Source organism: Erinaceus europaeus, chromosome 5 (assembly GCF_950295315.1).
Source record: "Erinaceus europaeus chromosome 5, mEriEur2.1, whole genome shotgun sequence".
NCBI classification, from domain to species: Eukaryota; Metazoa; Chordata; class Mammalia; order Eulipotyphla; family Erinaceidae; genus Erinaceus; species Erinaceus europaeus.
Window position 1 is genome coordinate 112,221,814 of NC_080166.1, and position 27,488 is coordinate 112,249,301.

The 27,488-nt window shown below is 38.2% G+C and overlaps 2 protein-coding genes across 13 annotated transcripts in view; both read left to right on the plus strand.

Moving 5' to 3' along the window:
• The first annotated feature begins 2,569 nt into the window (after nucleotides 1-2,569).
• Nucleotides 2,570-27,488, plus strand: part of MYCBP2 (MYC binding protein 2) — a 238,289-nt gene continuing 213,370 nt past the window's right edge. For 11 of the 12 annotated variants that reach the window (XM_060191609.1, XM_060191610.1, XM_060191613.1 and 8 more), the window contains exon 1: nucleotides 2,570-3,113. In XM_060191609.1, coding sequence (XP_060047592.1) covers nucleotides 2,812-3,113 — 302 coding nt within the window. In that variant the 5' untranslated portion in view covers nucleotides 2,570-2,811. The remainder of the gene's footprint in view (nucleotides 3,114-27,488) is intronic. The other variant, XM_007528986.3, reaches the window with a different exon arrangement.
• Nucleotides 2,601-2,684, plus strand: LOC132538639 (uncharacterized). The gene has a single exon (XM_060191621.1). The coding sequence runs from the start codon at nucleotides 2,601-2,603 to the stop codon at nucleotides 2,682-2,684; it is 84 nt and encodes a 27-aa protein (XP_060047604.1).

The window sequence follows — 27,488 nt, forward strand, 5'->3', positions numbered from 1 at the left end:
GACAACTGCAGACTTGCTTCACTGCCTGTGAAGAGACTGCAGGTGGGGAGCCAGGGGCTCAAACTGGGATCCATATACCCGTAAAACACTCTTTAATCACTAATAAGAACATAAAAATACTATCATGTAGCAAAAAAAAACCTCCATGGACCACTCAAAGCTCCAGATAAAGCAATACTTTTCACCAGTATTCTGTCTTCATCCCCCCAAAATCCGCAATTAATTTTTTTTGTTTTATTTTTCATTTTCACCACTGGTTTTAAATAATGGTCTTTCTTTTTCTTTTTCTTTTTTCTGTCACCAGGATTATTGCTAGGGATCAATACCAGCACTATGAATCCACCACATTGACAGCCATTTTTTTTTCATTTTTTCTTTCTAATTTTTATTAGAGAGAAGAGAAAGAAACTGGGAGAGGAGAAGTAAGGGAGAGATAAAGAGGGAGAGAAAGATAGACACCTGCAGACCTGCTTCACCGCTTGTGAAGCATCCCCCTCCCGCAGGTAGGGGGCTAGGGTTTGAACCCCAGGTCCTTGTGCTTGGTAATATATGCACTTAACTGTGCTACTGCTCAGCACCCCTGGGATTAATTTAAGTTTCCACACTTTGTTTATATTTTAAAAAATACAATGTGGACTCTTTCTTTGGGTATTCAAAGAAGTTCACAGACACAGAAATTCTTAAGCAGCCAAAGGATGACTAAAGTAATGGAATAACTGGACTTAGAAATGACTTGTTAGGAGTATAAGTTAGGCATACTTCAAATTGAAAGTCAAAATATAAAATATAATAGCAGTGCAGAGGGGATGCTTCATAGTGCTGAAGGAAATCTGCAGGTGTCTTTCTCCCTATCTCTTTTCCCCAGTCAATTTCTGTCATGACAAATAAAATAAAGTAGAAAGAAAGAAAGAAAGAAAGAAAGAAAGAAAGGAAGGAAGGAAGGAAGGAAGAAAAAGGCTGCTAGGAGGAGTGGGTTTGTAGTGCTGGCACTGAGCTCCAGCAATAACACTGATGGCAATTAAAACAAACAGTAATGACAAAGTATCGGTGCATCAATTTCCAATTTCCACAGCATTTAGAATAGTTTGGAACAAGGAGTAGAGGAAATGTTATATTTTTACAGATTACAATGCTAAGACCTGATGTAAACCTAAGATTTTTAGATGTTATACAGTCAGTCAGAATTATAGTCTCAGGCCACAGCCAAGAACTATTATTTATGTAAAATCCGGGCAGAAAATGATAAACCAAGTGATTGCTGTCATGAGATAAATGGGCCCTCTCAGGGTGAGTGAGTTGACAGAATATTTAAGAAAAGTATCATTTCATTTCAATTACCTATATTCTATATAGGAGCGCAACCATCTGGTAGTTATCTTTTACATGAACTTAACAAAATAAAATGAACAAATAAAAAAGAGCATTCAAACTGTCTTCTCATACTTAATGAAAATTATGGTGGTTAATGGTGGTGGAGGGGTTGAGGGCAAGCACAGAATTTAGACCTCTGCAACCATATAAACTTGTAAACCACTACTAAATCACAACAACAATACTATTACTACTAGTAGTAGTAATAAAAAGTATTATTGCCTTGGGGGCTGGTGGTGGCACACATGGCTGAGCGCACATGTTACAATGCACAAGGACCCAGGTTTGAGCCACCAGTCCCCACCTGCAGGGGGAAAGCTTCACAAGTGGTGAAGCAGGGCTGCAGGTGTCTCTGTCTCTCACCCTCTGTATCTCCCCTTCCCTCTCGATTTCTGACTGTCTCTATCCAGTAAATAAATAAGTATAATAAAACAATTAAAAAGTATTATTGCATTAAGATTTACTGAGGTAAATGCTGGAGACGAGAATTTATAAATGACTTTCATTTGTGAACATGCACAAACAGGTGTCGCGGAATTCTACTGATAGAAAATATCGCAGTACTTGTATTTTATAAGTAAAAACTTTTTCTACACAGACTTAATCCCAATAGTTTTAAAGAGAAAAGAAAAATCTCAGAATGAGAGTCCCCGAAAAAGCCATGGCGGTAGGCTGGCCTTCTCTGTCTTGGGATTCTTAATTCCCCAGCTCTATTCACAGTGAGTTTTCAGGTTGGCAGCGCACAGTTTGGGAAAAGGTGTGCGTGTGCGTGTGCGTGTGTGTGTGGAGGGGTATTTAACATTCATTCTCTGGTGGGGGTGCACATTCCCTCCTTCAGGTTCTAGCTTTCCCCCCTGGAGGGGGCACCCCATTACCTACAGCCAAAAGCCTGTTTGTAAACCCACAGACTCGCAGCACTTTCCTGACTTTTCTTATTTTCGCCTCACTCAAGCTGCTGGCAAAACCCGGACAAGTGGAGTTCCGTCAGCCTCGCCACGACCCAACCATCCTACACCCCAAACCCCGAGGCGGCCGAGGGAGTGGTGACGGAGAGGGGGCGGGGAGGGTGGGGGCTGGCGTGACTGAGCATGCGCCAGGCGTGGCGCATGCCCAGTGCGCCCGACAGCTTCCCATTGCGGGTAGCCCGGTGGTGGCAGCGGTGGTGGTGGTGGTGGCGGCGACAGCGGCGGCACCGCCTCCTCCTTACACTCCCGGGGTGGCGGGGTTAGATGAGCGGCCCCAGTAGTGGCGAGGGCGGCGCGGGGGGGAGGAGGAGAAGAAGGAGGAGGAGAAGGCGGTCGCTGTCTTTGTAGTCTCCCCCGCTGCGGGAGCGAGAGGCCGCTGCCCGAGCCATCGTCGTTGGAAAAGGGCTGTGTTTGCGCGCGCGTGTCTGTCTGCGGGGCTCGCGGGGACGCGGCGGCGGCGGCGGCGGCGGTGAGGATGATGATGTGCGCAGCGACTGCGTCGGCCGCCGCCGCCTCCTCGGGGCCTGGCGGGGACGGATTCTTCCCCGCTGCCACCATCTCTTCCTCCCCGGCGCCGGGGGCGCTGTTCATGCCGGTTCCCGAGGGCTCGGTGGCGGCCGCGGGGTTGGGGCTGGGGCTGGCTGCCGCGGACTCCCGGGGTCACTACCAGCTGCTGCTGTCGGGCCGGGCCCTGGCCGACCGCTACCGGAGAATTTACACGGCTGCGCTGAGTGACAGGGACCAGGGGGGCAGCAGCGCCGGACACCCGGCCTCCAGGTGCGTCTCGAGGTGCCCTTCCTCGCGCCGCGTGCTGCGTGTGTGTGTCTGTCTGTGCGTGTGTGTCTGTCTGTGCGTGTGTGTGTGTGCGTGTCTATCGCTGTCTCTACGCGCTGAGACTGGGTGGTCAAAGCACTTTATTAAGACTGCAGGGTGCGGTGGCAGCAGTTCCTGCTGTGTGTGTGTGTGTGTGTGTGTGTGTGTCTGTGTGTCCGTCCCTCTGGGGTCTCTATGGTGCTCAGAAAAATGGGATGGTGCGAATCCGTTATGACACGTGTGTGTATTGTGGAGAGAGAGGAGGAGAAGGGATGAATAGAGGAGGCTAAGAAGATAAAAATGACAAGAAAATTAGCCAGAGTGGCTAGGGAAGCGGCTCTGCCGCAATGGTATTTGCACGTATTTTCTGACACCCTCCCTCGTCCCCCCCAGTCAGTGACTTTCCATACTTCTCTTTTCCACCTCCCTTAAACATATTTAACACCGAGGAGTACAGCAAGGCTTGAGGTTAAGGGTAGTGTCATCCCTACAGGATCAATTTTTTTTTTTTTTTAAGAGAATCAGTCTGTTGAATAAGGCGTGGGGTTTTAATTTAAGAGATTTATTGTAACAGATGCAGATGGAGGTTCATGTGTGCATGAAAGATGCTGATAAAATCCCTTTACAGCTGTACTTGGATAGCTAGCTGAGTCTTCTGGGTTTGTGGTGATGTGGTGGTGACTCTTGTGTTCTGATGGCTTTTCGGCCATTTCCCTTCATGTTATGTTTTATTTTTATTCCCCCTGTCACTTTATGGTCTTAGAGGGGTCTGTGAGGGGGGCGGGGAGTGGAGGGGAAGCTGAAGAGCTTCAAATTTGACAGCTGGAATAGTGTTCAACTTTCCCCAACATAAAAATTTGAGTTAGCTCCTGGATCTCTTCCTAGACTTACTATCTTCAGCTTCCTACTTAAGTCTTCTAATTAAGTCACTTTCATTTTCTTTTTGTTAAAATGTGGGTGTCTTTTTGCAAAGGGTTCTATTGTTTTCTTTTCCATGCCCTTACATGTCACACACCCTGAAGGATGGTGACTGACTTGTTTCACCAGCTTGGCTTTCACAGTAGTAATTGGGAGTTGGCTTCTTATTTTTTCTCTTTCTTTCTCACAGCTTCTAGCAGATACATGTGGAAAGTATAGTAGGATTTTTTTTTTTAAGTAAGGTGCAAGGCTTGTTTATTTAATGTGCAGTTTATTTTGCAATAGCCTAATATTATTTTCTCCAGTTGTTTGTCAGTCCAGTATTTGTATTTTATCATTATGTGTTGTACTCAAAGCAAAGAGTTGTAAAGATGGAGTTTTATGTATGTTTTTCTTGAGCAAAGCAGCCTGCCCATGTCTGCAATTATTTACAAGATTGGGGCACATGAGAAATCCTATGGATATAAATATGTGTAAATACCTTTTGCTTGCTAAACAGAAGGACTCAAAAGCACAAATTATTTCTTGCAAATATTTTTTAAAATAGCACAAAGCCTATGAGGCAGTTTGCTCTAAAACTTACATAATTTTGAGCCACGAATTTCTAAATTATTGGCACTGCAGGTACATATTTACAGACCTATCTCAGAAAATATGAATTTACTTTCAGATTTCCTAGTTTCAGGTTTATTAATGATTTGGAACTAGTATGCTCCTGTTTTGATTTTATACTCCAATACTTACCTATTACTGTAATTTCTGCATATCTAGAAAGGCAGTAATTTTAGGCAACATTAATGTGAATTAGCCACATATATATGACTTGTAAATTTTGACTGGTTACTGTCAATGAAAAATAGTGAAGAGTTCGAGTATTTCAGGAAGTAATTTTGGAAATCAGACTTAAGTTCAGTAATATTTCCTTCCAGTGCATTTTTTCCTTTTTCTTTTAAAGTATATTTATTTATTTATTGGTTAAACACAGCCAGAAATCGAGAGAGGGGACCTTGCACACTATAATGTGTGTACTTAACCAGGTGTGCCACTGCCCGGCCCTTCTAGTCCCTTTTTTAGAACATTATTATTATGCTTCATACTTTTTTGTGTGTCTTGGTCTACAACTATTTTTTTATATTTACTTAATTTGACAGGACAGAGAGGAATTGAGAGGGGTGCCAGAGAGTGAGAAAGAAATACCTGCAGCATCCCTTCACCACTCATGAAGCTTCTCCCCTGCAGGTGGGGACTGGAGCTTGAACCAAGGTACTTGTGTATGGTGAAGTGTATACTCATCCTCTTGTGTCAGTGTCTGCCGCCCCCTGCCATCTGCAAATGTTTGTACTGAGAAATTGTTAAATAATTCAATCACATTTTTATTGAAGATGATGGGGAAAGAAGAGCTGAGATTTGGGTTCTGTATGAATAATTATTTGTAGAAGGCCCCAGTTTAGTTAGAAATGAGCTCTGAAAGAGACAGACTTCTGGAGTCAACATAGAGGATAAAACTCTAGTAAATATCAAGTTTAAAGGTGTGAGAAAGAGATAGAAACCAGGAGTGGAGGGGGAATAATAACAGTATGAAAAGAGATATGAGACAGTTGTATTTCTCGTCCTAAAACAACGATACTAAGTATTGAGGAAAGTGAGAATAATTTTGAAGTCACTAATGGCTTTGGAGGAAATGATCATAGAGAGATGTGAAGAGTCCTTGGGAGCTGTTAGGGCAATGGGTAAATTCAGGACTGAGGGCCAGCTTTCCCTTTGTTGGAGTGGAGGTGGGAAATATTCCGTATGTGGTTAAGGAGACATTAAAGAAAGTGAGTGAAGGGGTGCCAGTAAAATAGCTATTTAGATAGTGAGGCCTTGCCTTGTCAAACTCAAGACCCAAGTGTGAGCCTAGTGTCACTGGTCTGAAAAAATAGGCCTGGAATGGTGAATGATAACAAAAACAAAACAAAACAGTGAGTGAAGGGATAATTGGTGGGGAGAGGTCAAAAGGGAAGTCTCAAAACCTTAAAATAAAAGTCTAAGATGACTTGAGAAGAGATTAACCTTGAAAAAAGTTAACCTTGAAAAAAGTAGGGATTGGTCTTCAAAATAGAAGGGGGGCGATGTAAATATTTATAAATATAAAACTTGGAGTTCAGTGATAGCTATAACCATATCCTGTTTGTTTTGCTAATTCCAATGTTTAGCACAATGTTTGGCATCCATTTTGTAAATATGAAGTGTTTGGTGTGTGCTAGACTGTTTTAGATGTTGAAAGATATAGCAGTAAATAAGATAAACAAGGGCTCTACTTTCTTTAAACTTCTGCTCTAGGGAAAAATAAACAACTAAGAATTGCAGACCTTGATAAATAACCATAATCATAATAAATGATAAATAGCCATGAAGGGAATCAATAAAACTGATTTCATTTGACAGGTGATTTTAAGTGGGGAGCAGTTTTAGGTCACAAGTTCAGGAAGGTAAGTTAAATCATAATGTTGGGAAGGCAGATCTAGAGAAGTGAAGGCCAAAATATACCCTCTGGGATGAGAATAAACTATCTGTATTCAAGGAACAAAATCAAAATAAGTGAGTTATCAATATCATTGAATAAATAAAGTGCTATGGATTATGTTTTAATTGTATAGCAGAGAAACTGAGTGATTCAAACCTAAAGTGGTCTGTGAAATAGATGGCACTTTAGTCACATGGCTAAGTGCTTGAACCCTGGAACTGGAATTGTTTTAACTTTTGACTTCACCAGTTCTTTTTCTCCTGCTACATTGAGTGTATCACTTAACTTCTGTGCCTCAGTTATTTGTTTATTGGATAGAGACTAAGAGAAATTGAGAAGGAAAGGGGAAATAGAGAGAGACAAAGAGAAATACCTACAGCACTGCTTCACTGCTCCTGAAGCTTTCCCCACTGCAGGTGTGAGAGAGGGGCTTGAACCTGCTAACAAGTGTCCTTAATGGGTATACAACCAGTCAACCCCTATGCCTCAGTTTTTGTGTTTTTTTTTTTTTTTTGCCTCCAGGGTTATTGCTGGGGCTCAGTGCCTGCACCACAAATCCACTGCTCCTGGAGGTCATTTTTTTTGTTGTTGTCATTATTGTTATTGTTGATGTTGTTGGATAGGACAGAGAGAAATTGAGAGAGGTGGGGAGACAGAGAAGGGTAGAGAAAGATAGACATCTGCAGACCTGCTTCACCACCTATGAAACGACACTCCTGCAGGTGGGAAGCCGGGGGCTCCAACCGGCACCTTTACGCCATGTGCGCTTAACTCGCTGCTACCCGCCTCAGTTTTTTTAATTGAGGTAAAATTGACATATAACATAAATTTCAGATGTATAACATAGTGACTCATGTTTGTATGTGATATTTATAAAATGATCACAATAAGGCTAGTTAACATCCACTACTACAGAGCCACACACTTTTTTTTTTTTCTTGTGATGAGAACTTTAAGATTTAATCTATAAACAACTTTCAAATACACAGTACCAGCTGTAGTCATCATGCTGCACATTATATCTTCATGGCTACCTTGTTCTAGAACTGGAATTTCGTACCTTTAGATCACTTTACCCATTTTGCCTACTCTGACCCCCCATTCTTTGACAGTCATTAACCTGTTTTCTGTATATATGTTTTTTTTTAATTTCTCATTTAAGTAAAACTGTATTGTTTTGTCCTTCCCAGTTTGCTTTATTTCACTGAGCATAATGACAAGACTCCCTTCTTATTAGGTTTTTAACTGATGCTGCAGTACACACATGCTTGTACCTTTTTGATTCATGGTGCTTTTTTTTTTTCTTTTGAATAAATACCTAGAAATAGAATTGCTAGATTATGTGACAGATTGAGTTAAAATTTTCTTGAGGAACTGCCATATTAGTTTTCATAGAGGCTATACTCGTTTACATTTTGCCAGTGATGTTCAAGGGTTTACTTCACCGCTTTTCCAACCCCTGTTACTTTGATCCTTTTGATAATAGCCATTTTTAACAGATGTGAGATGACATTTAATTATGATTTTAATTGCATTTCTGGCAATTACTGACATTGCATATGTTTTCAGATACCTTCAAGTGACTTTCATGTCTTTGGAAAAATGTCTTCAGATTCTCTGCCTGATTTTTAATCATTGTTTGGCTTTTTGTTGTTGAGCTATGAGCTCATAGCATAGTTTGAATACTTACCCTTTATCAGATAGATGCATATCGAAATATTTTTGATGCAGGAATTATATTTTATTTTTACATTTTTCCCTTTATTGGGGGGGGATAACGCTTTACAGTCAACAGTAAAATTCAGTAGTTTGTACATGCATAACATTTCCTAGTTTTCCACATAATGATACAGCCCCTGCTAGGTCCTCTGCCATCATGTTCCAGGACCTGAACTCTCTACCCAGAGTCTTTTACTTTGGTGCAGTACATCAACTTCATTCCAAGTTCTGCTTAGTGTTTTCTCTTCTGAGGATCATGTTTTTCTTTCTTTTTCTCTCTCTCTTTTTAAAGGTTCTAATAATCACAGGGGAATAACCTTCATTTGTTCAGTGACTGGACAAATATATTTTTATATGAACAAACTAATCAAAATTGAATCATTCAATGGAAAAAGGGATTGTACAGTTAAGAGATGAAGAAATTGTGTAGTCATTTCTCTGTGTGGATAACATTATATTGCACTTGGGAAGAACCTTATAGAGCATAGTGGCTAAATTTGCTTTGTAGGTCAACTGCTTTAGTTCACCTCTAGTTTTGCCTTGTTGTTGTGTGTAAAGATGGGCACTCATCTACTGCTGTTTTGTTTCTTTATATTTTGTAGGGGTATTGAAGAACATTGACTTTCTATGGGAAGTAGTCAAATGTTATTTGCTAGTGTTATTATCATTAAATTCACATATTTAAAATTACCGTCTTATGATAATGGTTTTTCCAGTCAAAAGAGAAATGGAGTTGAGTTGGTTCACAGTTGAAACATAATTGTGGGTAGAAAGGGAAACAAAACTTAAGGGTTTTGATGACAATAATTGACCAGATGGTAAAATGGAAAATGATGTTAGGAGGGAAGAGAGATTTAGAGATAAGGAGTCTGGGTATCTGGGTCATAGCATTGACATGGTAGAACAACAACCCTGGTGGAAAAAATAGAGAGGATTGTGGTTAAAAGGGTGGATTGCTTTTTCTTTCCTAAGGTAAACCACTTCTTTCCTTTAGCTGCTTTAGCTCTTCCTTGTTAGAAATGACATTTGATCCCAATTTTCAAATTTATGTTATTTTGACTGTTAGAGATTGAGTAGTTGGTTAGCCTATCAAAGGTTCAGGGATTAGTATTTGACTAACCATTGACACTGTAAAGATTTATAAGATACAAATTCTACCCTAGAGCTTATTATCTGTTTTATTATTGAGTAGTAGTAACAAACAACACAAAAGCCCATATTATGACAGTGTTTAATGAAATGACTAAGAAAGCACATCCTATTATGACAAAATGATAGCTAGTTCAATAACAGGAACAAGAGGTGAGAAATAATTCATCAATGCTAAAAATTATGTTAGAACTATAGTGTAGGTACTATGAGGGAGAGTAGTGGCATTTACTGGAAATGAAGACTTTGGCCACAGAGTAGGGTTGCTTAAATAAGCAACATAAGAATTAGATTTTATGCAGTAGGCACTGTTGTCTTTGACTTACTTGTTCTATTTACAAGTGTTATTATTGCATAGAGACAAATTGAGAGGAAGGGGGAGATAAGGAGAGAGACACCTGCAGCCCCGCTCCACCACTCCTGAAGCTTTCCCCTCTGTATCTAGGGGCTAGGGGCTTGAACCTTGGTCCTTGAGCACTGTAAGGTGAGTGCTTAACCAGGTGCTACCTTGTCTTTGACTTTGAAGACAATTTAAGGGAGTATTTTTAGGAAGATATGTAGAACTGAATTGGTATACCTATATCTCTATTTGATAGGTAATAATTTGCTCTTATATACCAATGACCCTATAAAGATACATGTAAAGGTGAAAACTATATTAGTTTCCACAAGATGAGAGAAAAATCTTTACTTTAGACTTGAAAATAAAGATAGCAGTGAGTCTCAGTCTCTCTCTCTCGCTCTCTCTCTCTCTCGTGTGTGTATGTGTGTTATTTTGTATTCTGGTTATCTTATTTTATAAACCACTGTCAAATAACTAAAATAAAATTATTTTAAAAATTAAAAGTATGTTTGCATTTTAAAACAATTTGTTTAAAAAGCCATAGAATAGGGGCCAATAGAATAGGTGCCCCCAGTTGAGCGCATGTTACTAAGCACAGGACCTGTGCTTGAGCCCCACCCCACAGCATCCTGCTCCCCATCTGCAGTATGGAAGCTTCAGGATCAGGGAAGCTGGTGTGCAGGTATCTATTTCTCCCTCTCTATCTCCCCTTCCCCTTCTCAATTTATGATTAAATTTAAAAAATGGCCCTCAGAAGTGGTGGATTCCTAGTATAGGCAAGAGCCCCAGCAATAACTATGGTGGGGAAGAAAAAGAAAGAAAGAAAAGAAAGGAAGGAAGAAAAGCCATAGATTAGTCTGGTCATGTCACTTTTTAAATTAAAAAAGTTTAAGTATTCAGGTTTTGGAGGAAGGGTCAGGTTAACAAAGCTTTAATTTACATGAAATAAAATTCACCCTTTCATATTCATTGCACTCTTTAGTATTCATTGGTTGGCTTAGGAATTGGCACAGTGGATAAAGTGTTAGCCTCACAAGCATGAAGTCACAAGTTTGATCTCCTGCATTGCATATGCCAGAGTGAAGTTTTGGTTCTTTCTTTTCTGCTCTTTTCATATATATAATTCGATAGAGAAATTGAGAGGGGAGAGGGAAAGAGACAGAGAAACACCTTACGGCCTGTTTCACCACTCATGAAGCTTTCCTTCTGCAGGGGCTTGAACCCATGTCCTTGTGCACTGTAATGTGTGTACTTAACCAGGTGTGTCACCTTCTGGCCTTTATAAATGAATATTTTAAAAGTGTTCATGGGAAGAATCTTTAGAACCATCAACACAGATATAGAAGCTCTTTATCACACCAAAACGCTTCTTCAGTTTCCTTCTCTAGTCCTAGTACCTGACTAGCACAGATCAGTTTCTGCTACTCGTATTTATTCTTTTACTAGACAGTCATATAAATCTAGCTTAAGTGTAGGGCCCTAAATATTCTTAACCTCCATGTCCCCTTACCCTGTATTTCTTAATAATGGAAGTTAGACTTTAAAGCTTCATTAGATTTTGATTAAACACTTTTTAGCAAGACTTTATTGTGTATATTGCTGAGAAGTACATATTGCATCTCATTCAGAGGTTGTCTCATTTAAAAATATATTTATTAATGAAGATAGAAGGGGAGAGGGAGGGAGGGAGGGAGAGAGAGAGAGAGAGAGAGAGAAAGAGAGAACGAACCAGATATCATTCTGGTACATGTGCTGCTGGAGATTGAACTCTGGACCTCATGCTTGAGAATCCAATGCTTTATCCACTGTGCCACCTCCCGGACCACAAGAGGTTGTCTCATTGTTAAATGATGCTTGGTCTAATTACTTAGAGAAGATGGTGCATGCTGTATCTCAAAAATATATGTTTTTTTTTTTCCATTTGAAATAAGATAATCATGATTAATATCTTTGACACACTGTGAATATCTTTAACTGAAAGACTCAAGCATCCTTTGATAGTCCTTGTCTGAGTCAACTATTTCATCAGAGGGTTCAAGGTGATGATTTCTATAATTTTATTATTCCTTCTATATTTATTAGCTGGTATTCTTTGGTAAAGATGAATTTTCCTTCATTCCTTGGGGTTTTAGAACTAAGTTGCCTTCTTGTCGGTTCCAGCAAGAACCCCACTGCTGCTGGTTATAGGTGGAACACCCATACTGACATACTCTGTAGTTGTTTAACTGTTAAAACTTTGACTGGTGGTGTATTGAAATGGTGTCTCTGTGGAAGGGAATCTTTTAGTGGGTATACTATCTTAGACTTTTGAGATGTTCAAGGAAGATAAACATTATAGACACTAATCAGATGTCTAAGTGACATTGAAAGAATGGAGAATGACAGTGAAAGGGGCATAATGAGAGTTAAGTGATTGTTTTTAAGCATGTACAAAACTCTAATCTGCACTGAGAGAAGAGAAAAGCTTTGGATTAGGTCCAAGACTTAATATTAAGAGTGGTAAAACTCTAGGATGAAGTAGTTCTCAGCAAGTCTGCTATGCTAGTGTCTACTCTGATTAGGAAGAAATGGCATTTAAAAACCTTGAAACTTCAAATTCCCCATTAACTCTGTGGGTCTGCAGAAGTGATCGTCTCCTAGCAAGAAGGTAATTTGCTTGAAGACTATGTTGCCCCCACTACCACATCTGCTATCCTCCCTTGCTATCACCAGTCCAATTTTAACAGTTAAATCACAACAACACCTTCTGGTGGAAGTGGCCAGCTAAGAGGAGACGGACTGCCTTCCCCCTCTGCCGACCTCACAGTGATTCTCAACCTATGAGCTGAGGTACCAGGAAAAAGGACCATGAAATTCTTTTATTTTTTTTCTTTTCATTTCTTTTTTTTATTCCCTTTTCTCTTTCCTTCTTTCCTTCCTTCCTTCCTCCCTCCCTTCCTTCCTTTCTTTCTCTCTCCCTCTTTCTTTCCTTCTCTCTCTCTCTCTCTTCCTTCCTTCCTTTCCCTCTCTCTCTCTCTCTCTCTCCTTCTTTCTTTCTTTCTTTCTTTCTTTCTTTCTTTCTCTCTCTCTCCCTTTCTCTCTTTCTTTCTTTCTTTCTTTCTTTCTTTCTTTCTTTCTTTCTTTCTTTCTTCTTTCTTTCTTTCTTTCCAGAATACTGCTCAGCTCTGGTTTATTGTCATGCAGGGGATTAAACCTAGAACCTCAGAGCCTCAGATCCTCAGCACTTCAGCCTCAGGCAGGAGAGTCTGTTTGCCTACTTATTATGCTATCTTCCCCTGCTCCAGTAAATTCTCATGTCCAGAAGAAATGATTCATTTTGAGAGCCATTGCTACATGTTTTGAGTGTAAGTTTATCTTTCCAGTTTTTGGGCAACTCAAGCAGTTTGTTGGAGACTTTGAGTGTTTGACCCATTGCCATCAGTTTCAATAACATAGTCTTAGAGAAAGATAACTTTTGTTATGGTATAGGATTCATTTGTCCTGTCATGCACCAGTCTACCTGGAAGCTGCTCACCATATAGTAAAGTAAGAGTCTTTTGATAGCACATCATGATACCTTGTCAAGTGAGTCTCATTCTCCAATATTCCCAGTAGCAACTACATATAAAAATAGCAATAACTTCTTTGCATCATTTTCTGTAATCTACCAGGGAGAAATGATAGATTTCTCACATTATCTGCAAAGTTTTTCTAGTAGGATCATTCTCTAGTGCCCATTAATTTAATGAATTTAATTATTCTTGCTTGGTTGTCTTCCTTTCTCTATTTTCTGATTTCCTTTTGATCACTCCTGTATACACCACTCCCCACCTGTCAAACACCTGTTTTTGAATCCTTGAATCACATTGACTTCTAAGGAAATTCTCTTTGCAGTAGCATGATAAGAATAAGAAATGAAACTTGTTTTGCAATTACTAAATACCAGCTATAACTCACTGAATATATCAATCTAATTAGAGTCACAATTTTCATGTTATTTTATATATGATACAACTGAGGTACAGAAAACTTGAGTAACTTTACCAAAATCACAGATTGAATACATTGCAGCACCTGCATTTGAACCAGCTTCTTTGTCTCTAAATTCTGAATTCTGAACCTGATAGACTGAGGGAGAAGTACAGGAATAATGACTGAAAAGAGAATAGGGACAATTAGTGGCATAAGCCCTTCATAGATACCATTTTTAGGTGGGTTCAAGGAAAGGAGAAGAATACATTTCTAATGGTATTCCCATTTGGGCAGTAAAGTGTAGGGCAAGATTATTTGCTCTGAGCCAAATGGATAGAAGTGGAAATTTGGGGAAATGGCGGTGGCTCAGCGGGTTAAGCGCATGTGACACAAAGCGCATGTGACACAAAGCGCAAGGACTGGCATCAGGATCCTGGTTAGAGCCCCTGGCTCCCCACCTGCAGGGGGGTAACTTAACAGGCGGTGAAGCAGGTCTACAGGTGTCTTTCTCTCCCCCTCTCTCCCCCTCCTCTCTCCCCCTCCTCTCTCCATTTCTCACGGTCCAATCCAACACCAACAACAGCAATAATAATAACAACAACGATAAACAAGGACAACAAAAGGGAAAAATGAATAAAGTTTTTTTTTTTAATTAAGTGGAAATTTGGGGGTCGGACGGTGGCGCAATGGGTTAAGTGCATGTGGCGCAAAGCGCAGGGACTGGTGGAAGGATCCCGGTTGGAGCCCATGGTTCCCCACCTGCAGGGGAGTCGCTTCACAGGCGGTGAAGCAGGTCTGCAGGTGTCTATCTTTCTCTCCCCCTCTCTGTCTTCCCCTCCTCTCTCCATTTCTCTGTCCTATCCAACAACGAACAACATCAACAATGGCAATAATAACCACAACGAGGCTACAACAAGGGCAACAAAGGGGGGAAAAATGGCCTCCGGGAGCAATAACTCTGGAGGAAAAAAAAAAAAAAAGGAAATTTGAAGTGTTGGAAATAATAGACTGATGGTGAATGAACCTTTATTATTAGGACATAACTGCATTCCGATGATGATCATGAACTTTTCATAGCTACCATTATTTATAGCTATTTCAGCTTACTAAAATATGTGAATATATTAAAATTATTGCAAGTTTGCATTTCAAAGACTGGAAAGGAAGAAAAAGGAATAAAGAAGATCAAGAAGGAATCATAATTAAAGGCAGAAGGAATACTAAAATACAGATCATTTTGGAAGTCAAGGCCAGAGAGGGGACTTAAAAGATAAATAAGAGACTATTTAGCAATGCTTACATATAGAAGAATATGTAATAAGAATATGAAGGACAGATTGAGGACAGGAAATTCAATAAGCGGCAAGAACGTTTGTGATACTGAAAGCCTCATATACTTGTAGAAGTTTGAATATAAGAGATTGAAAAAAATTTCAGTTTCCCTAAGAGTATAGTGATGAAGAGAGGTAAAAGACACACTAGATTCAATTATTATTTTTTCAAATGGAGTAAGCCAGTAGACCTCGTAAGGGATGAGGGCATATGGAGAAATTAACAGAATGAAGAGTGTATAAATAATTGAACACAATTCTGAGGATTGTGAATAAGACTGAGAAGTACGTGAGAACAAGGTGGTATTCCTTGGCCTTCTTTTTTCATTTTTGCAAGTCCACTGCTCTGCGGCTATTCCACATTGTAGACCAGGGCTTTCACTTTTTAGATTGGGATTGTTGAGAAGGTTTTTTTTTAAATATATAATTTATTTCTTTATTGGGGAATTAATGTTTTACATTCAACAGTAAATACAATAGTTTGTACATGCATAACATTCCCCAGTTTCCCATTTAACAATACAACCCCCACTATGTCATTTATCATCCTTCATGGACCTGTATTCTCCCCGCCCACCCACCCACCGCAGAGTCTTTTACTTTGGGCAATACGCCAATTCCATTTCAGGTTCTACTTGTGTTTTCTTTTCTGATCTTGTTTTTCAACTTCTGCCTGAGAGTGAGATCATCCCATATTCATCCTGTTTCTGACTTATTTCACTCAACATGATTTTTTCAAGGTCTATCCAAGATTGGCTGAAAATGGTGAAGTCACCATTTTTTACAGCTGAGTAGTATTCCATTGTGTATATATACCACAACTTGCTCAGCCACTCATCTGTTGTTGGACACCTGGGTTGTTTCCAGGTTTTGGCTATTACAAATTGTGCTGCCAAGAACATATGTGTACACAGATCTTTTTGGATGGATGTGCTGGGTTCCTTAGGATATATCCCCAGGAGAGTAATTGCATAGGATCATAGGGTAGGTCTATTTCTAGCCTTCTGAGAGTTCTCCAGGCTGTTCTCCACAGAAGTTGGACCAATTTGCATTCCCACCAGCAGTGTAGGAGGGTTCCTTTGACCCCACACCTTCTCCAGCATTTGCTGCTGTTACCTTTTCTGATGTATGACATTCTCACAGGAGTGAAGTGATATCTCATTGTTGTCTTGATTTGCATTTCTCTGACAATCAGAGACTTGGAGCATTTTTTCATGTGTTACTCAGCCTTTTGGATCTCTTCTGTGGTGAATATTCTGTCCAAGTCCTCCCCCCATTTTTGGATGGGGTTATTTGTTGTCTTGTTGAGTCTGACAAGCTCTTTATATATGTTGGTTATTAAACTCTTGTCTGATGTATGGCATGTAAAGATCTTCTCCCATTCTGTGAGGGGTCTTTTGGTTTGGGTAGTGGTTTCTTTTGCTGTGCAGAAGCTTTTTAATTTGATGTAGTCCCATAGGTTTATACTTGCCTTAGTCTTCTTTGTAATTGGATTCGTTTCATGGAAAATGTCTTTAAAATTTATGTGGAAAAGAGTTCTGCCAATATTTTCCTCTAAGTATTTGATAGTTTGTGGTCTAACATCCAAGTCCTTGATCCACTTGGAATTTACTTTTGTATTTGGTGAAATACAGTGATTGAGTTTCATTCTTCTGCATGTTTCAACCCATTGTTTCCAACACCATTTGTTGAAGAGACTCTGCTTTCCCCATTGAATAGTCTGGGCACCTTTGTCAAAGATTAGATGTCCATAGGTGTGGGGCCTCATTTCTGGGATCTCAATTCTATTCCACTGGTCAGTGTGTCTATTCATGTTCCAGTACCAAGGAGTTTTGATGACAGCGGCCTTATAATATAGTTTGAGATCTGGGAGTGTGATGCCTCCGGTTCTGTTCTTTTTTCTCAAGATTGTTTTGGCAATTCTAGGCCTTTTCTGGTTCCAGATAAACATTTGTAGCATTTGTTCTATTCTCCTAAAAAATGTGCTTGGGATCTTGATGGGGATAGCATTAAATTTGTAGATGGCTCTGGGTAATATATTCATTTTGATGATGTTAATTCTTCCAACCCATGAACATGGAATATCTTTCCACTTCTTTGTGTCTTTTTCAATTTCTTTGAGTAGTGACTCATAATTTTCAGTATACAAGTCTTTCACTTCCTTGGTTAGATTTACTCCTAGATATTTTATTGTTTTTGTTGCTATAGTAAAAGGAATTGATTTCTGGATTTCAATTTCTTCTAACTTAGTGTTTGCATAGATGAATGCCACTGACTTTTGAATGTTAATTTTATAGCCTGACACATTACTGTATTGCCTGATGATTTCCAAAAGCTTCTTGCTGGATTCTTTAGGTTTTTCTATGTATACTGTCATGTCATGTGCAAATAAGGAGAGTTTGACTTCTTCTCTTCCAATCTGTATCCCTTTAATTCTTTGCTCCTGCCTGATTGCTATAGCAATAACTTCCAACACTATGTTGAATAGTAATGGTGATAGTGGGCATCCCTGTCTAGTACCTGATCTGAGTGGAAATGCTTCCAGTTTTTCACCATTGAGTATGATGTTGGCTGCAGGTTTGCTATATATAGACTCCACTATCTTCAGGAACTTTCCATCTATTCCCATTTTTTTTGTAGTGTTTTGATCATAAAGTGATGTTGTATTTTGTCAAAGGCTTTCTCTGCATCTATTGATATGACCATGTGGTTTTTGGTCTTGCTTTTGTTGATGTGGTGCATCACATTGATTGGTTTACGTATATTAAATCAACCTTGCATGCCTGGGATAAACCCCACTTGGTCATGATGAACAATCTTTTTGATATACTGCTGTATCCGGTTGGCTAGAATTTTGTTTAATATTTTTGCATCTATGTTCATCAGAGATATTGGTCTGTAGTTTTCTTTTTTGGTTGTATCCCTGTCTGCTTTTGGTATCAGGGTGATATTGGCTTCATAGAAGCTGGCAGGGAGTATTCCAGTGTCTTCAATCTTCTGGAAGATTTTTAAAAGTAGAGGTATTAGTTCTTCTTTGAAGGTTTTGTAGAATTCATTTGTAAAACCATCTGGTCCAGGACTTTTATTTTGGGGGAGATTTTTGATAACTGTTTCAATTTCATTAGCTGTGATGGGCCTGTTCATGTTATCCACTTCCTCTTTACTTAGTTTTGGAAGTTGGTAGGTATCTAGGAAATCGTCCATTTCTTCCAGGTTCTCTAGCTTGGTGGCATATAGTTGTTCATTTAAGCCTCGCATGATATGTTGAATTTCTGCAGTATCTGTTGTGATATCTCCTCTTTCATTTACTATCCGATTTATTTGGGTCTTCTCCCTTTTTTGTTTTGTGAGTCTGGCTAAAGGTTTGTTTACTCTTTTGAAGAAACAACATTTACTTTCGTTGGCCTTTTGTATGGTTTTCCTATTCTCAATGTTATTTATTTCTGCCCTAACTTTAGTGATTTCTGACCTTCTCGTTGCTTTAGGGTTCCTTTGTTGTTCTTCTTCTAGGTCTTTAAGATGTGCAATCAGGCTGTTTATTTGTGCTTTTTTCTTGTTTCCTAATGTGTGCTTGTATAGCTATGAACTTCCCTCTTAGGACTGCTTTTGCTGTGTCCCAAATATTTTGATAGCTTGTGTCTTCATTTTCATTGAACTCTCTAAACATTTTGATTTCTTCCTTGATTTCCTCTTTGACCCAGAAATTGTTAAGAAGTGTACTGTTGAGCTTCCACATTTTGGGACTGTTACTAATCTTTTGTTGATTGTTAAGTGTTAGTTTAATTCCACTGTGGTCTGAGAAGATGCTTTGGATGATTTCAATGCTCTTGAATTGGCTGATGCTGTCTTTGTGGCCTAACATATGGTTTATCCTTGAGAATGACCCATGTGGATTTGAGTAAAATGTGTATTCCAGTTTCTTGGGATGAATGACTCTGAAAATGTCCAATAGTTCTAGTTTATCTATCTCTTCATTTAGCTCCCTTATGTCTTTATTGATTTTCTGCCTGGATGATCTGTCAAGTTGAGAGAGAGGGGTGTTGAAGTCCCCTACTATGATTGTGTTACTGTTAATATATTGCTGTAGCTCTTTCAGTAGAAGTTTGATATATTTAGATGGCTTCTCATTGGGTACATAGATGTTAATAATTGTTAAGTCCTCTTGATTGACTGATCCTCTGAGCATTAAGTAGTGTCCATTCCTATCTTTTTTAATCTTATCTATTTTAAAGTCTATCATGTCAGATATGAGAATAGCTGTTCCTGCACTTTTTTGTGGGCCATTGGCTTGTATGATAGTTTTCCATCCTTTCACTTTAAGTCTGTGTTTGTCTTGTTGAGTTAGGTGGGTTTCCTGTAGACAGCATATTGTTGGGTTGTGTTTTCTGATCCATCTTCCTACTCTGTGTCTTTTAATAGGTGAATTCAGGCCATTGACATTTATTAATATCAAAGATTGAAGATATTTTAATGCCATTCTTGTAGAGTTTTAGAGTGTTCTGATATATGTCCTATTTGTGGTGGTCTGATTGTTTATAGGAGACCTTTCAGAACTTCTTTCAGGGCAGGCTTGGTGATAGTTGATTCCTTCAACTGTTGCTTGTCTGAGAAGGTTTTGATGCCTCCATCTAGTCTGAATGACAGTCTAGCAGGATATAGTATTCTTGGCTGAAAGCCTTTCTCATTGAGCACTCGATAGATATCTTGCCATTCTCTTCTGGTCTGTAGTGTTTGTATGAAGAAGTCTGCTGCTAATCTTATGGGTTTTCCTTTGTAGGTGACTCTTTGTTTTTCTCTTGCAGCCTTCATGATCCTTTCTTTATCCTTATTCCTTTCCATTCTAAGTATGATATGTCTTGGTGTCTTTAGGTCTGGGTTAATTCTGTTTGGGACCCTCTGGGCTTCTTGAATCTTTATGTCTTTGATGTTGTCTAGACTAGAGAAATTTTCAGCTATTATGGCCTGGAAAATGCTTTCTTCCTCTGGTATGCCAATAATGCGTATATTGTTTCTTTTGAAGTCATCCTATAGGACTCTGTTGTTTTTTCAGCATCTATTAATCTCTTTTTGAGATCTCTTACTTCTTTTTTAGTTGTCTCTAATTCATCCTCAGTCTTGCTAATTCTGTCTTCAACCTCATAGATTCTATTCCTTCTGCCCTCTATTGTTTTCTGGAGTTCATCTATTTTGTTGCCCTGCTCTGACTGTTTTAGCTTGTTCAGCTAGTTGCATTCTTAGCTCAGCGATTTCAGCTTTCAGCTCTCTAATAACCATGAGATAATTAGTATTTTCTTCCATATTCTCATTTGTTGTTCCTGTATTTCTGATTATAATTTTTTCAAATTCTTTACTCACTCCTGTTATTATTTCCTTAGCTAATGTTTGGATGTTGAACTCGTTATTTTGTGCTTCACCCTCTGAAGGACTTTTAGCTGGACTCTTGTCCTGGTTCGATTCTCCAATATTTCTTCTCGTTGTTTTAACCATTTTATATATTATGTTATGAGTTCCCTTTATCAGTACTTTTGAAATTATTGACCACTATTGCCTGGATTGACTTGTGTCTAAGTAAGTTAATTAAAGGGTTCACAGTGGTGTAAGTTAACAGTTGTTTCAATAGTATTTAAAACTCTTGAGTTGGAGCTCAGTGGTTTAAAAGCCTCTTTTTTTTTCTTCCCTGTAGGCTATGGGAGCCTGAGGGCTTTTAAATTATCAATAGGCTTCAGCTTAATCACTGACTCCTGACCAAGAGATACAGCAGGGTGTGGCAGAGATAATCCAGTGGTTATGCAAGGAGACTTTCACAGCCCCTCAGCTATGCCACCGAGGTATAGGTCTTCTTCTGAGTTTCCTGGTATATCTCTGTTCCCTGGTATCCCTCCCTGTCGCTGCTCCAGATTCTGAGGGTAGTAGCAATGGAGACTCAGAGTTGTACTTGGTGAGTCTCTGGGGAGTCCTCTCCTCCCTTAAGCTGTCCCCTTGTTGGTGGCGCAGACTGGAGGTGGTGTCTCAACTGATAAACTGCTGAACTGTTAGCAGTCATTTAATCTCTCCTTAGGCTCCTCTCTCCTCTCTGTCACCAGCCACACGTTTTTGTACTCACCGGTGATTTACTGGGTTCCTGTGGTCATTCTAGTCCTGCCTTGTTTCGGTTCCGGGTGGGCTCCTTTGGTATTCCTAGTTGATCCGGGAGAGGAGAGGAAAGGAGAGGACAGGAGAGGAGAGGAGAGGAGAGGAGAGGAGAGGAGAGGAGAGGAGAGGAGAGGAGAGGAGAGGAGAGGAGAGGAGAGGAGAGGAGAGGAGAGGAGAGGAGAGGAGAGGAGAGAAAGGGATCTGCTGCTTGTAGCTCTGCCTCCGGAAGTTGAATCGAGAAGGTTTTATATTTGGAAAAAGTATTCTGGAAATATTTTTATCGTTTTCATCTCTGGGCTCAACTCTCAATTTTTTTTTCTGATACTTTCACTATACTATAAATATACTTATTGAGTCTTTAATTTTGGTTCTTGTATTTTTCATGTCTAATTGTTTAATTCTTTTCAAGTGAATCTTGTTCTCCATACAGATATTTCAAAATTAACGTTTTAGCTCTTTAAATTTAGTAAGCATGGTTTTATCTAAAAATTCTCTCTGAAGTTTGGGTATCTTTCTGTCATCTGCTTTTGCTAGTTCTTACTGATGAAAGACTTGTGTCTTTGCTTGCTTATTTTACTGATTGCTCTTATTACAGATGTAGTGGCTCTTTTAGGCCTCGAATGATTGTCTTCAGATAGTTTTACACTTGCTTCATGGCTTGTTTTTTTCCTGACCCACCTAGGCTATGTGTATCTATTATTTAAATTTATAACTTGTCAGAAATTTTCCCTCTCCTAAGTCTCTGCTCTGACATTTATTTCATCCTACATTTTCTTATGTTGTTATGACCATTGCCAAGGTAGCTTTGCTTACAGTCCTTACTTCCCACCTCTCACATTGAAGACTTCCAAGTAAGAAATTTGTTTGCATCTCTTCCCTAAATCAGCCTGAATTGTTACACTCTTTCCTCGCTAATTATCAGTCTAGATTAAGGAAATGAAAGTTTTCTACTTAGCAATCAGACTACCATTACTCCCTAATTTATTCATCGATGCTCCAGCACAGTGATGAAAGTATCATTAGATTAATTACACAGGAGAAATAAATCTGGCTTCTATTAAAAAGATTTAATTCATATATGGTATTTTATTAATTAGTTAATTAAAATTGGTTTATATCTCTTGCCAGTGATAATTCATTTATTCTCGATTTGCAATGTATTTTGCTTTTTTATAAATCAGTTACATTCTCTGCAAATAATCTTTTTCCTTCTCAGAAGTGGTGATAGTATGAATTCTTTTGTTTTTCCTCCTACTTGGTGAAAATGTTTTCTTTTTCACCATTGAATGTAGTCTAATGTACTTTTTTTTTTTTTTGGTAGATAATCTTTATGTAGCTTAGTAATCTCTCTATAGGTGAATGAGGCATTTTATCACAAATGATTATTAGAGTTTAAGTAGTATGTTTTGTTTCTATTTGAGATTTTATTTTTTATTACACTTAATTACATCCATTAAATTTTGCATTTTATCTACCATGAAAAATATGCTGTTGGACACTGATATTATTTTGTCATTGAGTGTTTTCCTTATTTTTTAGATATAATTTACATACTGTAAATATACATTTATTTATTTTTTAATTAAAAAATTTTTTTTTAAGTACAGTCACCTCCCCAGTGTTTTATTTTATTTATTCCCTTTTGTTGCCCTTGTTTTATTGTTGTAGTTATCATTGCTGTCGTTGTTGTTGGATAGGACAGAGAGAAATGGAGAGAGGAGGGGGAGACAGAGAGGGGGAGAGAAAGATACCTGCAGACCTGCTTCACCGCTTGTGAAGCCACTCCCCTGCAGGTGGGGAGTGGGGCTCAAACCGGGATCCTTATGCCAGTGCTTGTGCTTTGCGCCACCTGCGCTTAACCCGCTGCGCTACAGCCTGACTCCCTATTTTTAAATTTTTATTTATTTATTAGGTAGAGACAAAAATTGAGAGGGCAAGGGGGAGATAGAGAGGGAAAGAGAAAGAGAGACACTTTACCACTCATGAAGACTTCCTCCTGCAGGTCGGCGATCAGCTTACATATTTACATCCATATTTATCTGTTTATATACTGTTTATGCTTGCTTCATACTCTTGTGGTTGAGTAGTTGTAACAGAGATCCTATTGCCAACAGAGTGTAAAATATTTGTATGTTACTGTATAGTTTTTTACAGAAAAAAAAAGTATTCCTAAAGCTTTAGACCATAGGAACTGGAGTTTTGTTTGTTTCTTTCTCATTATCAATGGAAAGGAAACAAAAGATTAAGCTCCCTTTATTCCTTTTATTCTTTTAATTTGGATTTGTTGAAATTCTAGTATGTTGGAATCAAAAGGAACCATAGAGATAATCTTCAGTTTTGCAAAGGAAGAAATAAGTTCATAGTGAGATAGGTTTCAGAATTAAATTATGATTGATTTTGTTAGATAACAGATTTAGTAACAAGCTAACAGAAGAATTAATGAGTTATATTATGGAGCATCTTATGAAACCCATTTGCTCTTGTTTTCACAAGTACTTGGTTTTCCTTACACATTGGTAGCTAACAAGGAAATATCTTCTTTTAATTTATTTTATTTTATTTTATTTATAAAAAGGAAACACTGACAAAACCGTAGGATAAGAGGGGTACAACTCCACACAATTCTCACCACCAGAACTCCATATCCCATTCCTTCCTCTGATAGCTTTCGTATTCTAAAACCCTCTGGGAGCATGGACCCAAGGTTATTGTGGGATGCAGAAGGTGGAAGGTTTGGCTTCTGTAATTGCTTTCACGCTCAACATGGACATTGACAGGTTGATCCATACTCCCAGCCTGCCTCTCTCTTTCTTTAGTGGGGTGGGGTTCTGGGGTTAAGTAAATATTTAAAAATAAATATTTAAGACATTTTAATAGCGTTTGTCTTTCATTTCCACCTATGAGTCTTTCCTATTTCCTGGATATAAGGTTCTTGTGAAAAGACTAGAAATCTTACAGGACCAATTCCAGACATTCTACATTAATCTTCTATTGATTTAGGATTTAAAGTCCTAAATCATCAGAATTTACAAAGTTAATAATAGCTGTTTTAAGATAGGTTTTTGAGTTTTACTTTTATCTGTTCATCCTCAGATATTATGGAAAATTTATTTAGGTCTCAACTGTAGTTATATAATATGATGTTATTAACAAAGAATATTGTTCTTTTTCAATGTTAAGTATAGTTTTTTATTTTAAATATAAAATTACTCAGCCTTCTACTTCTAGAACAAGTTAAATCTATAAAAATTACAGTAAGATCAACTTGTGGAGATTTTGGGAAAATGATTTTCAACTAGTTTATACTCAGGAGTTGGTGAGTTCATATTAAGATTATTGTAAGTAATTAAATTTCAGGTGCACTGGAGAATTTTAGAAATGCATGTTAATTGTCATTTGAACTTTAAAGGATTCCATTAAACCATACTGACAAAAGTATTGGTATATACTTGTGAAAATTTAAGTTCATCATAACTAGTCTTTAAGAAATTCATCTGAGTTTGAACTTACGTATTTTTCTTCTATGAAGATTGTATTTGAATAAACAATGAATCATTTTGAACATGTGTAGAAGGAGCTAGCCTTTTAGCAGTTACTTATTTCTGTTGCTCCAATAACTGATTCTGCTCAAGAAACTTCGGTGTACAAGATTGGATTCCTAAACCACTCATTATTTTTTAGTAACTTGCTTTTTCATCTGATAGTTCTTGAACATCAGTGTTGCAAGCTCTGATGCAAATCCTATAAGCACAAAATTAAAATAGGCATTCTTCATGATCATAACAGAATAGACTGTATAAGCCAATATATATATATATATATTTGCATAACATTTAATATTATTAATCACATTCTTTCCTATTATATTATCCTGGAAATTTCATTATATTTGATTTCCATTACCTTCTTTTACCAAAGTCTGTGTAAAATAATCTCATAGACCATTGCATTGGATCGACCTTCCCGTGGTGCATCCCGTGAGTACCCATTCATTGGGGAAACTGACGATCCTTCCTAGCCGACTGAATCCACATGGATCCCAGTCACTTTCAAAGCCATTAACTGGCTACGGAAGAAGGGCAAACGCTAGAAGAAGAATGGACCATTCATTAGTGGACATATCTGGCTAGATATCCTTTATATGTTCAGGCAGGTCTGTGAATCTAGCCTTTGTTCTTCATTTTTGGGTAAATAACGTTTATTAGCTATAGCTGTGAACTTTATTCAGTTTTTCCTATCCCTTGCTTCCCTCTCTCTCCCTCTCTTTCTCAAACAATCAAGAACAAACCAAAAAGACAAACAAACAAATAAACTGTAGAATACTTTGTTTTAGCTAAAGAGACTAGAGCAGTGAACAAGGAAGGCACAACATCTATTGGAATATACATCTTGGAATATACATTTTGATGACAGCGTGTTTCATTAAATAATCCCTTGCACAATGATAATTGTAGCTTGCACAATGACATTCAAATTTAAGATGAAATGAAAGTGCTTCCCTAATGAAAAACGAAGCCTTCTGGATTATTCCTGCATAAATAACATTTAACTGGGACCTCAAAGGTGAAGCAAGAGATGTGGGAGACAATTGCAGGCAGAACCTTTGTGTTCAGATCTTGGTAGAGTATCTTTTAAACCATGTTGATGCTTTTGGGCTTTATCTTAATAGAGTTAAGAAGATACTGTTTTAAGTGGCAGATTTGCGTTTTAAAAATTCATGTAATTGATTTGGGTTTCTAAGTGACAAAATGAATTAAATGGGTAAAAGTGTAATGTGAAAAATAAATCAAGGAGATTTGCAGTGGTCCAAGTGAGAAATGGTTGCAGAGATTATTGACCACAGTGGATATGATGTAGACAGATATAATAACTATTTACAGGATATAGTTGACTATGTTTCTGATTATTTTTGTTTGGAGAGTAAATCTGAAATTTTTTCATATATTTGTATTATTGATATTTTTATTTTGAATTCAGGCATTAAAACAGCCCACTTTTCCCTTTTGCAAACTAAATCTTCCCATTAACTTCCCTATTTTGTGAATGACATCCCTCCCTCCAAGTGACCTAGGCTTACAACTTATTTTTGGTCATAGCTTCTACTGATTTAGTTACCAGACTTTTAGGAATTGATTTATATAGCATCTGGAGTCCCTTCTTACCCCTTCTCTTTGACCTATATCTCCTCCCCCCTTTTCCTCTTCTTTAGCTTGTCTTTTGCAGTCTTTCTTGCTACACCATTAAGCTATGTTTTCCATGCAAGTCTGAGTTGGAAGATAAGATCTTTTTCATCTTGTTAACTTTAGTACCTAATGGTGTAAACTTCATCATATTATACACAAAGCATAAAATGAAATAAAGCCTTTTATTGCTCTTAAAGTTGGTGAGTAGCAGCACAGAGAAAGAGTGGAACTTGTAGACATGAAGTCCTGAATTCTGTTAAACATCTGCATGTGTCAGAGTAATATATTGGCTCGCCCTCTCTCTCTCTCTCTGTCTGTCTCTCTCTCTCCCTCCCTCCTTGCCTCCCTCCCTCCCTCCCTACCTCTCTTTCTCTCTCTCACTCTCTCTCTCGTTAATAAATAAGTCTAGTAAAGTATTTTTCTTGCCTCTTGTTTCATCCATTATAATTCTTATCCTTCATCTGTAATCCTGCTCTTTACTATATACACATTTTTTCTTTTCCTTTTTCTCAAAATCAGTGTCTTTGCTTTACATGAAAATAATTTGGTGGTCCAGGAGGTGGCACAGTGGATAAGGGATTGGACTCTCAACATGAGGTCCTGAGTTCAATTCCCAGCAGCACATGTGGCAGTGTGATGTCTTGTTTTTTTTTCTCTCCCCTATAATTTCTCATAAATCAATAAATAAAGTTAAATAAAGAATAATTCGGTTTTAGGGTTATCAGTTAATGAAACACTGGGTAGGAAATTTCTTATTTAAAAATTTATTTATTTATATTATCATGAGAGAGAGGGAAAAATGAAAGTGCCACTCTGACATAGGCATTGCCAGAGAAAACCCTGTACTTCATGCATGCAAGTCTGTGGCTTTACCTACTGTGTATTTCCTGGGTTTTGAGTTGTTTTTTTTTTTTTTAATAGTACTTTAATGAAAATCAATTAGTCTAGTAAAAATGAAGCTTTCTAGATCCCATTACCATAAAGGATTTTTTTCTCCCATGGAACAGGATAGTTACTTAGCTCATAAATATTAGCATCCTCATCCTTGAATATACCTAAATCTTTTTTGATGTCTTTATTTTTTAAAATTTTATAAAAGTATTTTTA

Bases quoted from the DNA above. Each gene is read 5' to 3' on its own strand.
- LOC132538639 (XM_060191621.1), top strand. From the start codon at position 2,601: ATGAGCGGCCCCAGTAGTGGCGAGGGCGGCGCGGGGGGGAGGAGGAGA.